The 15,866-nt window shown below is 39.2% G+C and overlaps 1 protein-coding gene and 1 non-coding gene across 2 annotated transcripts; both read right to left on the bottom strand.

The window, feature by feature from the left end:
- Positions 1-1,599: 1,599 nt before the first annotated feature.
- Positions 1,600-2,672, bottom strand: LOC125201884 (myb-related protein 308-like). Its single transcript, XM_048100174.2, has 2 exons — positions 2,183-2,672; positions 1,600-2,107 (listed from the first exon to the last, which is right to left on the bottom strand). Exons 1-2 carry the CDS (start codon positions 2,443-2,445, stop codon positions 1,723-1,725), a joined length of 648 nt encoding a protein of 215 aa, XP_047956131.2. The 5' UTR covers positions 2,446-2,672; the 3' UTR covers positions 1,600-1,722.
- A 12,811-nt stretch (positions 2,673-15,483) lies between these two features.
- On the bottom strand, positions 15,484-15,590 carry LOC125202961 (small nucleolar RNA R71). The gene has a single exon (XR_007173285.2). It is a non-coding gene; the product is annotated as a small nucleolar RNA R71 (small nucleolar RNA).
- Positions 15,591-15,866: the final 276 nt, after the last annotated feature.

Here is a 15,866-nt window from a genome sequence, read left to right as displayed (position 1 = left end):
TTAAAAATTGAAATGTAATTTAAATAAATTCTCAACACTCTCACCTACTCCAACTGAAAGAGAATGAGAGACCATTGCACCCAACAAATATTAAGATTACACTTTTATTGAAACTAGCAACAGAAAAAGAATCTGTTCCATTCAACTTAAATAATCCATTTTTATTGTTTATAATTGAATATGATGCTAACCTCTCAAAGTGGTTTCTGAAAACCAGGATTAGGATATAAGGGTCTAAGACCGTCAAAACAAAATTATATAGGACAATAAATTAAAAAATACGGTGATATTTTTTTTATAAATATAGTGAGTAAATCTAGAGTGTATTGTGAATTTATAAAGCTAAAATTATACGGTATGCAATGCTAGGCAGGTAGGCATTATGAATGTCATGTAGTACTTTATTACTACTATAAAAAATTTATGCTATTTTGAAAGAATCATATGTATTTCTCAATATATTTTCTTTATAGATTGGCTTGGATGATGATTGTGAAATTTTCTTCCAAAAATGCTCCCTAGTTATATTTATTCTTTCTCATTTATCATTATACTTGTAACATTATTATATTTCCTTTTTTGTCCTAATCAAGATGATTACTTTCCAATTTTGGAAATAACTTCCTCTCTCTTCTCTTTTTATTAAAATATTCAATTATCTTTTTTTTCTCTACTTTATTTCACCTAACAACACTTTCTAAAATCTTGTGTCACTCAAGAATATGGTCATCTTGAGTGGGACGAGGGGAAGTACTTCATAGTTGAAAGTTGAAACACTGTTAGTAGAAGCAATGTTAGTTGATAGCAAATTTCACATGATTAACAATATAATATGTGATGTAAAAAATTTTAAAAATAAAAGGTTAACTAATTATGAAGGAGAGATCTAAGGTAAAAGTAGATTATTTTTTGGAGTCAAAAAGAGTGTGTAGATTGTATATCCAAATAAACATAATTATAAGTAAAATTATGAAACAAGAATATATATAAACTTGAAGAGATAGGGTGAGCACCTCTTCTTCCTCTTCTTTGCTTCTCATCCTCTCACAGCTTATCCGTTCCCGCATTAATATCTTTTGCTAAAGAGGACAAACAACAAAAAGGAATCTAAATTTAGAAAAAGAAAAAGTAATGAACAGAAAATGGTCTTTCTTTTAGCTCTTGAAATTCTCCAAGTCACATGATTCTTCACACCATCCATATCAAAGATGCCAAATCCACCACAAAAAGAACCTACCACTATTCATAAATATTGAATCTTATCTCCTAATATCATCAATCTACACAACTAACTCCATATCAATAAAGATAAAAACATTTTACTTTATCTATTAGAGACCAAACCCCAATTTCAGAAAAAAACTAGCTTATGAGACTAAAATTCAAGATGCAAATATTCTAGTAGATCATATCTATAAAATTTAAGCTACCAAATTCAATTTTGTCAAGACCAAAATTGAATGAGATTTCGGACCACCGAATCATGTTACTACTTTATTATGTGAACCAAACTGGATCGTATTTAGTAGTAGTACTAACATATTCATGATCCACACCTACTTTCTGCAGAAAGTAGATTTGAAAATCCACATCCCATAATAATATCTCTGCAAAATGTGCCTTAAATTGGTCGTGATCAATACATTTACAGTAGGAAAAATAGTGGGATGTACCTAGATTAATAAGTGTTAATTAAACGAAATGAAATATTCCTAAGACGGTTCATTTCATCTCCAATCTTCTACAATCCAAAACTCCAGATAAAAAATCATATCGAGAATTAGTAGCATTTGTGCAGCTGCAAGCTTTGCTATTTTGGATGCCGAGACTACAAGCGAAGCACAAGGTACTACTACTCGTGCCCATTTTGAAGGCTTCTTGCTTCTGCTGCTGATGTGGAGGGCTGATTCTCAGATCAAGATTCAAATCTGGGCACTTTTCACTACTCTCTTCTTTGCTTTGTTGAGATGCTGAAGCCTCATTCATGGGGCGATGCGTCGTCGGATCAATTCCTCGGCTCACGAGCTTTCTTCTGATGTGCGTGTTCCAGTAGTTCTTGATCTCGTTGTCTGTCCGCCCTGGCAACCTCCCCGCTATAAGAGACCACCTGCACCAAATTAACTAATTCATGATTACTAATAAAAGTGGTGAATTATTTAAAAAAAGTAGGAGTAGTTACTACTTGTTGCCGAGAAGGCTGTGAAGTTTGATGATGAGTTCGTCTTCTTGTTGGGAGAAGTTGCCCCTCTTGAGATCGGGGCGGAGGTAGTTGATCCAGCGGAGGCGGCAGCTCTTGCCGCAGCGGAGGAGGCCGGCAGCCTTGGGGAGGGAGCGCCAGCAGCCCTCGCCGTGGGCGCGGATGTAGGCCACGAGCCGATCGTCTTCTTCTTTAGTCCATGCGCCTTTGTTTGTGTGAGCCTTCTCACAGCAAGGAGACCTTCCCATGCCCACCAAACTTGTACTATGAATATGATCCTCCTTTAATTTTGTAAAACCATTCTTTTTATGGGGTACAATTGATTATAGTGATTGTGTCAATGCCCAACCTTGCTTGGTGTGCTTGAGCATCAAGGCCGGCCCTTAGGACTCCTTGATGTGGCCTTATATATAAAGAGAGATAGAGAGAGAGCTTCTAGATGTGGGTTGGTGGGAGAGGTGAGAGAGAGTGTGTGGTGGCATCTCATGGTGATATGAAGCATCATCTATTTCTATTATAGTACGACAACGTTATCATTTAGCTTAGGTGTGTCACGTAGTTAATTTACATACTTCTATTAACTAAAGGTGACATTCAGGTAGGTTCAAAGTAAGTGCATTTAATTAAATTAGAGTAGTGATGTATTGTTAGAAAGACTAAGAAAATAAATCAATTCAAAATCAAGTTCAGTCCCTTTCCTAGAATTAGATTCACGCCCGGATTTCAACAACCACCCCCCTGTTATTTACTCCCTTCATCACCGGTTAAGAGTCACACTTTGACCGGACACGAGTATAAAGAAAAGTTGATTGAAAAAGTTAGTGGAATGTAGGACCCATTTTTTATCTTAATTTTATAATAAAATGTGAGTGAATTGAGTTAGTAGAATGTGAGACCTACCTACTATTTATAGTAAAAATGAAGTGTGATTCTTAATTAGGGATGGACCGAAATGAAAAAGTGTGACTCTTAATCGTGGGACAGAGGGAGGGAGTATTTTTTTTTGTTAGTATTTTTATATGATCACGAAATTTAAAAATTTTATATCATTATGCCCATCTTCAACTAAAAATGGAGTTGCATAAATGTAAGTTTCGAACTTTTGGAAAATATTTCATGTATAGAACAACGTGATGTGGATAAGATAAACAGGTCCGAAGTTAGGTACATATATGTGAAACTAAGGTGGGGTTTATTTTGTAAGCATATGGAGTAATAAAAATTGTGGTGGTGGTTGTACTTTATATACATTTGAATTTGGTGCTCCAACTTGTTGAGATCATTATGTGTGTTTCTGTCAAGAGCTTCTAGAAGAGTTGGAGGTTGGGGGAAAATGAAATGAGTTTTGTTTCAGTTGTACGTGGGTTTTGGTTTACCTTCCATAACTCATTTTTTATTTTTACAATTTCCCTTTTCTCAAATATGCCCATCATGTCCCTGTATATATAACTATGTTAATCTATGAAGCCAATCATTTTTTATTCAATCTCAATCCTTCACTATTAATTCATGGACCATATACTATGTAATAAATCTTTTAGTTACGAGACAACACTTACAATCCTTCATTTTTTATCTATCTTTTTCCTTCACTATTCATAGTTTCACTATTTAATTTACTTTCAGTTTCTATTTTAATTTATTTATTATAAAATTTAATTTAATTAATTTTCAATTTAATTAAAATACATAAAAATATAAAATATTTACATATAACATTAATTTTAAAGTTTCAAATTAATATTCAAATAGATCATCATTAAATTATAGTGTTATTTTATTTTAATTTTCTTAACATAAAAATTAATTTTATGTAATTAAAAATCTATTTTTATTTTAATTGGACAAAAGAAGCCCACTTGCAGGGGCGAGTGGACTTCAAAGCCCTATAGGAATGTGCCATGTGGACAGGATTTTTCATCCACAACGCCAGCTCGCTATTGTCTCGATCGCCTCGGCAAGACGAGCTGGAAATGGCGACAAGCTTTGTTGTGGATGACCTGACATACCAAAAAGATTATGGATGGTGAGGACAGCCAAATCAACAAAAATTGTGATGGTGTGAACTGAGAAGGTGCTAAAGTTGAAATTGATCAAATAAAATTAAAAAATTGAATCTCGATGCCGAGATTCTTTGTCGTCGTCTGACTTTGGTTATACAAGATTCAATAACATAATGAAATATCAAACACAACCTTAAATTTTGAAAATATACTAGATATATATAGAGTCGAAACCGAAAATATGTTTCGTCTACACAGTATTTCATTGAAGAGTAGTAAGTTTAATGCGTTGAAATTGGTATTTAGGAGAGAAACATCACAAAGTCGAATGTCACGTATTTATTTTGAACCCATTTTCTGAGTTCTGTGGCCTAAGATTTAATCATAAGCCCATTTTGTAATTATATTATTGTTCGTCCCAATTTTATGGCCCAAACGTATTATACACACCAGTTGACGTAATACTAGTAGCACAAAACAATCTAGGTGGAAGCTATTAAAATTTTACTTGGAATTTTTAGTAATAAATTCAGATCATAAAGATTTTAAAATAATAATTTACATCAATTTTAGATAGATATGAAAAAATGTGATTTTTTTTTTGTCGTGGGGTAGGGTTTGTAATAGGTCTATGGGATAGAATTTAAGCTTATGGCTTAGCCGTAATGGGACTAAAGAAATACTTATATGATGTGAACTATCTCCATCACACATCATGTGCTCAACCCTATTAAGGACATGCATCGATCAGTAACGAGGGCCATGACAAAGAAAATGCAAGAAGCATTGAGCATATTCATCTGCGGGATACGTCTCAAAGAAAGTGTTCAAAGCCTCTCAGACAGAGGAGAAGAAGGATCGCCCGACCCGGGCGAAGCAGGAAGCGCTCAATGCCCGATCGGACATTTTTTATGTTTTGGCAGAGGAGTCCAGAGAACTCGCTCGACTCGGGCAAACGAAAAAAGGGTAAATGCCCGTCTAGCATTTCATTCGGGTTTCCAGACAGTTCATCTGACCGGGCGTTTCATTATTGAGGTGCTAGCATGCTAGTTACTGTACGGTGCCATAAAAAAACCTATAATTAGGATAATCATTCACATAAATATGTAACAAACACCACTTGAATTACAATATACAACTCTCCAACTTCGATATAAAAACTCTTTACACATTCTGAAAGGTTAATGACATACTTGGATTTTGCATGGTTTTAGAGAGTAGTCTAGCACGATTTCGATTATATTTTATCTTTGTTTGACATGATTATGGCTTTACTTCTATAATTTATTATTTTGACATGTTTGTTGAAATATGATTGAAAAAAATTAGAAAAAGATACAAAATATGTAGATGTGCTACAACCTTAGTTTGAGGCAATTCTGCTGGCAATTTTGAAGTCCAATCAGCTGCCAATGCATAACGATCTCTTTGTCTTTGAAAGAACTTCGTGTGGGTACCTCGTACGCCTCAATCGGAGTCAGGTAGAAGAAGTTATGGCCAAGAACCACTGCATTGTCCAGAAAATTCACGCGACCGGGTACAAGTGATACAACGTTGGACTTCTAGTAAAGGATCGAAAAGCTTCACGATTTTTGAAGAAGAAAAAGGCTAGGGTTGTACAGTCTACACATCTATTCACTACATACCGCCTCCTACACTCATACACACCCCCAAGAACACCTTTGAGAGAGAGATTTGAAGATTGAAGACTCTACCTCGGAAGATTAAAGTTTCACTCCATAGATCTATCTCATAGGAGTAATTAGAATCTTTCATTCATGTATTTGTTGAATTCCTTTGTGTTTGACTTGGTTTTCTCCATGAATATGAGTAGCTAAATACTTTTTGTAGAATTCTTAGTGATGATGCATTGATTTTATAGTTTTTATTCAATCAATTTTGTTCATACCTTGCTCTTGTAGTTTTTTATTATTCTTGGGTTTATTCCTTTCAATTGTTTGATCACCATTTATTTGTGTATGATTAATTAGATTAATCGGGAGATGAAATAATTAATCTGAAAATAAGAATAGTTCACAACTAAATACAATATAACTTGGGAGAGTTGAGGTTTTGAGTGAGGTCTTTGATCTCATCGTGCTTTTGGGAGTTAAGGGTTTAGGATTAAAAAGAGGACTTCAATCCTAGTACCTAATCTACTGGTTTCTCACCTTCGGAGGGGGTTTAATCTATAATTGTGTTTGACTTAATAACTCTAGGGACACTGATAAGGCTAATTTCATGCATTGGTTATGGGATAAATTCTGTGATTTCCTGGGTCTAACAATGTTTTATAAGTCAGGTGTGTAGAGAAAATGCCAGCCCCAGGAAGAAAGAGAGGATTACCTGGAGGAAGAAGCTGGCGGGAAAAGTGAGCAGAAAAATGGAAGAGTTTACTAACGAAGGAGCATCCGCAAGGAGGGAAAAATGGGAAACACCAGGAAGAGTCTAGAAGCTCCGCTCTTTATAAATAAGAGCACGCATTCAACATGAAATAGTTCTCCTTTTGCATCATCAGCTCTTAGCTTAGCTTTTCCATTTCTCTTCACACACACTTTTAGGGGAATCATCTTAAGGGTTCACGTTTCAATTCCGTCGTCGTGTAACACCGTCTCCAAGGGAGGCGAAGATACAATCCTTTATTTGCTTTTGTTTGTGTTTCGGATTTCCCGAGTCTTCGTTGTTCAAAGCTCGGTCGTGTTTTGCTACTTTCTCAGTGGATATTGCGTATTTTGCTATGAAATTTGCCACTTTGGTTTCGGTTATATTATTGTTGCATTATCTGTTTGTTTTTGGTGGATATTGTTGATTGATCTGAGGTGGAGTTTGAACTGCATGGAGATTTGTAGTTGATCGGTTGAATCTGGTTGAATCTGCGAAGATCGGAGATGGAAATTGTGTTGGATTGTTGTGGATGGCTTGGATCCGGAGTGGATGAAGCATCCAGTGTGTGGATCTATTCATGTTTGCATGGTTGTGACATTTAAATTTTGTTTACTTGTTTACCTCGTCTAGTAATCATAGATCTGCTTTAGTTTTAGTAGTTCTTTGTGTTAATAGGTTTAATTTCGTTTACCCTGTTTCGATCCTTGCTTTGGTCTCTTTTTTATTTGTTATTTCGTGATAAAAGTTAGAGAAGATGATGTCGCTGTCAGTTAGTCCTTTAGTGGGTTAATCTGCAGCTTTTTCCGTCGTACTATGCTGTTTAGGGAAATGGTCCCCACATGATGTTCTTTCCTGTGTCTAGGTTAGTTTAGGAAGTCGTTTACCCAGTCTAGTAGTAATTTCAAGCTCATTTGGTCACCATTATGCATGTTCTGTTATCTCTGCCTAGATCTAGCTGTTAGGATAGGACATTTCATTTCCAGAGTCTAGGAATTAAATCTCAACCCCGAGAAAATTGCGTGGCAGCAGCCAAAAATAGTTTCCAGGTCTTTTAGCATGTTTACTTACGCATCTGTCTCTGTGGATTCGATCCCCGCTTCCCTGTACTAATCTTTTTAGCATAGCGGGTTGAGGGTTTTGAAAGGAGAAGGAAGTGATTGTGTGCCCAACGACAGGTAAACCGAGGATTCTCTGAGTTCCTAGACCCAGTGTCTAGTGGATTATCTGGATCGGGGAAGTTCCATTTTACACAGCACTCTCCAATCTCTCTCTTCATATGGCGCCGTTGCCGGGGATGGATGGCGTAGTTTGTTTACGTGTTTAAAGATTTGGTGTGTATAGTTTTAATTTCCTTTATTTGTTTCTCTTGACAGTTTATGAGCAAGGGCTCACGATTAGGAAACTGGAGTAACCCGTCTGGGTCGAGGGACGCTTAAGTCAGGTGGCAGGTCAAGGAATCGACATCCACAGTCACCATCAGATCAGGGTTTACAACAGTAGATCCATTTCCGTTCGAAATAGAAAGTGAAAAATAGTGGAATTCGTCAGGGGGAGAGGACACGAAGTCGTCTACAAAAACAGAGCACTCCGAAGCAGAGGAGGAGGCAGACATAGATATGGCACACCTAGTGGACCCTGATCCGGAGATCGGTTCACTCACCGCGCATCTGGATGGTGAACCCGCCCATGCCATAGTCTCGAATTAGCGACAGAGGTCTATTGATATTAGGACAAATGTGCTGGGTGTTTACCTACATTTTCTGGATGGAGGAATGAATGTCCTTACGAGTTCCTAAACGAGCTTAGTAAGTTGTGCAGCATCCAAAAGCGGCCCAACGATGCCACTGAGGAGGACTACCACCTGTGTGCAGTCCCATTTGCCCTAAAAGGGGAGGCCAATACATGGCACCATGGAGAGACAACCCCTGTTTCAGGTGGGCCGATGGGAACCAACAGCTCCAACTACAATACCCAGGTCCAGCAGAAGCCCAACAGAATTGGCCTAACTGTAGACAAGAAGGACCACATCATAATTCGAACTGGTCAGGAAAGAATCGGGAAGGGCCAAACAACTGGAGTTATCGCAATCAAGGGGATCAACCCAATTGGAACAATAGGAACCAGAGTAAACAAGGGAGTTCTTATGTGCCACCACACCAGAGGAACGCCACGGGAAACAATCAGAATTTCCAGCATACACACCAGAGAAATCAAGGATCAGGGAGTCAGTTCAGCAACAATCAAGGAGGTCAAGGGAACTATTGCCCGAATCAGGGGAGTGGACCGGGCCATAATCAAGGGACAAGTTCCAGTCAGCCGAACTATAAGCCTCTGAGTAATCTGGATGATATGGTACACGACCTAGTCAACTCTCAACAACATATGCAGAACAATATGCAGGCAAACAATGATGTGGTACACAAAATTCAAGATGCACAACAAGAGGAGAAGTCTGCCATGGATATGTTGGCCAAGCAAATGTCGCAATTGGCCACTTCGTTGAATGAGATGAGGGGACACGAGGGAAGGATACCAGCTTCAGTGAAACCACTTGACCGGGCAAATATCAGTCAGATTACTCTGAGGTCAGGACGGGGCTATGAGGGTCTAGTAATGAAAGATTATGAGAGTGTACCTCCTATGACAAGCAAGGAAGATGAGAAACTGACCACTGATCAAGGGGATACTGAGATAAGGAGCACTAGGGTAGAAGATGGCCTTCAAAAAAGTGATTTGGAGAAGCCACTACCTCGTATGGCTGATCCATTTTTCTTAGACCCAGAGCCTGAAGTGGAGATTGAGGAAATAAGGAAAGAAATCGGAGAATCTTCAGTCGGGGGTCCAGCAGGAATGTTGAAGCGCATGAAGCTATTTCCTCACCGAGGGGAGGCTAAGAAGAAGAAGGATGACACTGAAGACTTCATGGAGCTCTTCGGCAAACTGGAAATCAACTTACCGTTCCTACAGGCTCTGAAGCTGCCTACTTTCAGCAAATTCATCAAGGAGTTCATAGCTGGAAAAACCAAACCCGACGGGAAGATCGTAAATGGAGAAAATGTGTCGGTTGTGATACAGAAGAGGCGAATGCCATCAAAATGCACAAACCCAGGTATGTTCACTTTGCCCATTTCTTTGGGTGACATTAAAATTGAGCATGCAATGTGTGATCTAGGAGCCTCGATAAATGTTTTACCACTTTCGATATATAAGAAGATGATAGGGGTAAGTCTGGTGGATACGAAAGTAGTAATTCAGTTAGCCGATAGAACATGCATTTCACCCGAAGGTGTGCTGGAGAATGTGATAGTAAAAGTGCATGATTTCCTGTACCCGACTGATTTCTATGTAATAAAAATGAGTGATAACGAATCTGCTGATTCTAGCGGAGTGCTTTTGGGAAGACCATTCCTACGCACCGCTAAGACTATTATTGATGTGTTTGACGGGACTATATGCCTAGACTACCATGGGGAGAAATACACCTTTAGCATTGATGAAGCCATGAAAAAACCATTGGATGTGGAAAATTTGCATGTTGTTGATGTTATTAACCCCCTGGTCCAGGAATACCTTGAGACCGAATTAATGTAGGAACAGTTCAACAATTCGGAGTTGAGTCAGTCTGTTGACGAGGGGATGGCAGGGTGGTGTGAAACCCTATTAACTCAGAACTTGACAGACGAGCAGATCAATGAAGCTATCATGGCATTCTGCCACCAACCACTGTCATTCGAGTCGACAGGGTCTGTTCAAGTGAGGAGCCCAGACGAGGGAACTGACTTGGGTGAAATGGCAACCAGGAGCCTGGAGAAAAATCCCCTGCCCAAGGAAGCCATCACACCAAAGAAGGAGTTGAAGAAATTGCCCGAGAGCCTAAAGTATGCCTCCTTGGGTAAGATGAAACATTTCCAGTGATAATCAACAGCCACTTGACAGCAGAGCAGGAGAATGATCTACTGGAAGTAATCCGGAGAAATAAGAAGACCATAGGATGGACCCTCTCATACCTAGTGGGAATCAGCCCTGACCTTTGTATACATCACATCAAACTGGAAGAAGGGGAAAAGGCTCATAGAGACCCGCAGCGTAAGCTGAACCCAAACTTGAGGGAGGAAGTTCTGATGGAAGTCCTGAAGTTGCTGTCCTTGGGTATTATTTACTCCATTCCAGATAGTGAATGGGTCAGCCCAGTCCACATGGTGCCAAAGAAGTCAGGAATACAAGTGATAGAGAACGATAAGAATGAGTTGGTACCTACTCGATTGGTGACTGGATGGAGGATGTGCATTGACTACCGGAAGCTTAATGAAGCCACCAGGAAGGACCATTTTCCTTTACCCTTTATTGACCAGATGTTGGAAAGATTGGCTGGAAAGCAATACTTTTGCTTCCTAGACGGATATAGTGGATACTTCCCAGATATATGTGGATCCTGAAGACCAGGAGAAGACAACCTTTAACTGTCCGTCGGCACCTATGCATACAGAAGAATGTCTTTTGGTTTATGCAATGCACCGGGCATATTCCAGCGTTGTATGATGAGCATCTTCTCAGATTTGCTGAAAGTGTGTATTGAAATTTTTATGGATGATTTCACGGTGTATGGAAATTCTTTTGATTCGTGCTTGGCCAATTTAGATCTGGTGCTGAGAAGATGTCAGGAGAAGAATTGTTGGGGTTTGGTGCCCCTTGCACAGCGGAAGACTTGTACAAAACAAATAAATCAGACGCATATCTATTTGACCGATTATGCGATTAATCAATTCACATGTTAAATAGATAATTGCATGCTAGAACGCAAAAAATTCATGCTCATAGAAAGTAAATCCTAAACATGAATACTACGGTTTAGAGTTACCGATTTGATTCTTCAAAGAATCGTCGATTGCTCGCGCCTTCTCCACGATGATCTTCAATACTAGACCACGGATCTTCTCTCTGGTTCCCGAATTGTATCTCGATATCAGGGTGGGCTGATCTCATCAAAATACTAGGACTCGAATAAAGAAGACAGAAGAAATTCTTCTCCAATTAGGAGAGAAATTTGAACTCCTCTAGGTAGAGGGGGACGAAAAATATGAGTAATAATAATAATGATTTCTGTCTCCTTTATTCTCCTATTTATATTAAGTTCCTTTTGGGCCTAGACAGGGATCTATGGAAGGTTTTGGATATGGGCTCACCCAATTAGCTTTTTTTTTTTTTTACTAATTAAATTGAACCCACAATTTAATACAAGCTTATATTGGAATATTACGAGCAGCCACTACAGAAGTAATATTGAACTCTCCCCATCCAAATCCGAAATTACAAGTAATCCGGGTTTCCACTTTTATTATTTATTTCTCGCGCTTAAGATATAAATGTCCATTAATTAATTAATGTCTGCTATGGACCTAATTAATTAATATCTTATTAATTCCAAGAGTGGACTTAGCAAGAAACATTTATTTATTATTCATAGAGTAATAAAACTCCAACTGGCCAGTTTTCCGAATAATAAAACCTTGTTCGAGCTCCTCTTGAGGACATTATCAAACGAGACTCACCTCGGGCACGTTTCAACATAATAGCAATCCTAGCACCGCTAGATATTAATCACCACTACCCAATATATCAGGATTATTGGGTTGCGAAAAACCCGCACCATTTGATAAGTCAAAGTAGTGCATAATCAATACCGTATGCTCAATGCTAACATATGTAGATTAAGAAATAGTATTTTATCAAGACCTAGTATTTCAGTAGATAGCATAAAGACACGTCTTGCTGTTAGATCCGTTCAGTGCTATACCCCACCAATGTCATCTTATTTCAGTAAGGCTTAGAAATATGCGGACTGACATTGCAACCTTTCACGATAGGTAGCCAAAGCCTATCTAGGTTGTGAAATTCTTCTTTTTTCTTTCGAAGCATTGCATAGATCTGACCGTGTTACCTTAAAGTGGACGACGCCCACAACCGGTCTACTAAGCAAAAGACTTAGACTTTGTTTACTTCTATGCATTTAAATGTTTGTAAACCATCTTATAAATGCACAAGCAAACACAATGTAATAATAATAGTGATTCTATTCGTGCGAGACTGCTCGAATAATACTGAATCGGGTTAAAAGTGGATTGTAGAGTTTTACGTATACAAGCAAGATTCTATTCGCGCGAAACTTGCTCGAAACATGCTTTTCAGTATACCAAACCTAACAAGAATCTAGTCCTAAATTTTGAGAAATGCCATTTCATGGTGCCAGAAGGAATAGTCCTAGGTCATGTGGTCTCTGAGAGAGGTATTCAAGTGGATAAAGCCAAAGTGGATGTGATCTCGAAGCTACCCTACCCCACGAATCAGAAGGAGGTTAGAGGATTCTTGGGGCATGCAGGATTCTATTGAAGATTCATCAGAGATTTCGCGAGAATTGCACAACCGCTCACTCATCTCTTGCACAATGACGTGGAGTTCATTTTTAATGAAGATTCCAAGAAGGCATTTCAAATGCTGAAGGATAAACTCATCTCTGCACCAATAATTAGAGCACCAGATTGGAATCACCCTTTTGAGGTAGGAGCGGTCCTGGGTCAGAAGATCAACGGGAAAAGTTATGTCATTTCTATGCCTCGAAGACCCTCAACCAGGCTCAGAAGAACTATGATACCACAGAGAAGGAGATGTTGGCCGTGGTATACTCATTTGAGAAATTTTGACCGTACTTACTAAGGTCGAAAGTGAGAGTCTACACTGATCACGCATCCATTAAGTATCTCCTGGCCAAGAGAGAGTCTAAACCAAGGTTGATTAGGTGGGTGCTTGATACGCTCGGATTTTGCACTGTTTTAAGGCCATTATTTGGTTCGTTTTTAATGTCAAAGTCACTCTACACGTCCATTATTTGCATATTTTGTCTATTTTGGTATTTTGACGTGTTTTGTGAGAAATGTGCATAATTGAGCCGAAAAAGGGAGCCAAAATGCCAAGTTTGGAAATCTGGAGCCAGACAGCGAGCGGCGACCGCCGGCGCCCGGCGGGCAGATCAATGCAGCGGTCCCCCTCGGAAAAATGTGCTTGGAAGAGAAGTCTCGTCCGGCGACCGCCGGAAGACGTGCGGCGGTCCACCGCCGAGGGAACAGACTCTCTGGACTCCAACGCGGCGACCGCCGGCCAAGGTGCGGCGGCCCACCGGAGAAAGGCGGCGAATTCGAGAAGCCCTAGATTTGCGCCCAGATTTACCATATTTTGGAGATCTTTTCCTTCTACAACAAGGAATGGCTTTCCCCTATAAATAAGACCCCAAGCTTCATAAAAAAAGAGAGAACGTCTACTTGCAAAATACATCATAGAGATCAAGACCTAGAGTACTTCATTGGTGCAAGGAGTTGGAGAAGGATTTCAAGAACATCAAGAACGACAAGGATTCAACCTATGGGTTTTATTTGCTTTAGTTTTATGTTCAAATTGTCTTCCCTTCAATCTATGTTTTTAGCTTATTCATTTATGTGTAACTAAACTCATAGGATTCTAAGGATGTGTTAGTAACGACTTTGGTTATACAAATTCCTTTTTCTATTTAATATCCGTTTTGTTTTTACTTTGTTTCTTCCCTAAGTAATTTTGATGCTGCATGATTGAGTGACACAATTGTGTATGATTTAATATAACTTGCTTCATAACTGTGACAGAGTTCTAGCGAGTTAGATCCACTTAGTAGACGCTACAGTTAGCTTCCCTTAAAACAGCACTGTTAATTGAGAGTGAGGACTTTTCAAGGGTCTTAGGAGCTTTTTGGAGTTACGTGTTAGGATTGAAAACCCTAATCTTGTAATCAACGTTTGTATCGCATGAGCATAAGCTAGGTGACTCGTTCTATCAAAGTAATTACTGTGCTAGGGTATCGTAGCTGGAATTTTGTATAACCATAACTGTGAACACACATCCCTGGGATTCCCTTATCTCTATCGTCTTTGTTCGTGTTTTATTCGCTTTTAGTTGGTCTATGCTTTCTATTGTTTTTAGTTTTCCAAAAGTTTTCAAAACCCACTTGTTTTTCTAGATAGTATTTGAGTCTTAGTAGAGGATAGACACTTTGTGTTCGTCTTCCCCGTGTTCGATATCCGGTACTAACATTTAGCTATACTATATATACTCTGTATACTTGCAGGTTTATTTAGTGCTAATAAAAAGTGCATCAAGTTTTTGGCGCCGTTGCCGGGGAAGACAATTCACTTTGGAGTGATATCTTCAAACGGACAATTTTGCTACTTTGGATTTTAATTGCTTTCTGTTTTTAATTTTAGTTTCTAATTCGTTTTTGTTTTTGGTTCTTGCAGGTTTTGTATGAGAACGCGCTCTAGGAAGGACAGCCTAGAACCGCTCGATTTGGAACTTGAAAGAACTCGTAGGAAAATAAGAAGTGAAAAAGGATCAGGATCAGGAACAATGGGTGACAGAACAGACATCGAGAAATTGCAGGAAATGGTGAAGCTACTGATAGATGAGAGAGATGCGGAAAGGGCAGCCCGCGAGGCTTTAGAGAAGAAGAATCAGGAAATACAACCCGCGATGAACATGTTCAATCATGGGAATATGATAACCTTTCCCGAAGGACCTCGTATAGACGCTAACAATTTCGAGTTACGCATGCCCCTTATTCAAAGGGTCGAGCAAACTCCTTTTGCAGGTAGGGCTATAGAGGATGCCAATCGCCATCCCTCCAAATTTGTGGAGATCTCAAACACTCTCAAGTTGAATGGTATCGATGACGATGCCATAAGGGTAAGACTCTTTCCCTTTTCATTAACTAATTCTGTTAAAGAGTGGTTTGAATGTATGCCCAGAGAAAAGGTCTCCACATGGAAGGACATTGTACCTGCCTTCCTCGACAAGTACTATCCACCGGGCACAATTTTGAAGCTCAAAAGCGAGATCTTCCAATTCATACAAGGCCATGACGAACCCCTCTATGAGGCATTTGCTCGTTTCAAAGCCCTTCTTCGAAAGTGCCCTAACCATGGTTTCACCGTGGACCATCAGGTAGGAATTCTCTATAATGGGTTTAACGAGAAAATTTGTGATATGCTTGATTCAGGTGCAAATGGAGGGTTCTTAAGGAAGTCAGGTGAGGAAGCCATGGCGGTGATAGAGGAATTCGCCACCAACAGCAGGGGGTGGTCGAAAGAAAGGCATAACCTAAAAAGGATAGTTGCAGTTGAAGAAGCCGAGGAAAGCTCTTTTGCAAAGGAATTGGCCGAGCTTCGAGTTAGGGTGGACCAAATGGATTCATTAAGGAAGGA

Source organism: Salvia hispanica, chromosome 2, assembly GCF_029641045.1.
Source record: "Salvia hispanica isolate PSC_SH4W2 chromosome 2, Shi_PSC_v1, whole genome shotgun sequence".
NCBI lineage: Eukaryota > Viridiplantae > Streptophyta > Magnoliopsida > Lamiales > Lamiaceae > Salvia > Salvia hispanica.
Note: the sequence above shows the minus strand (reverse complement) of the source record. Positions and strands in the feature narration are given on the sequence as shown.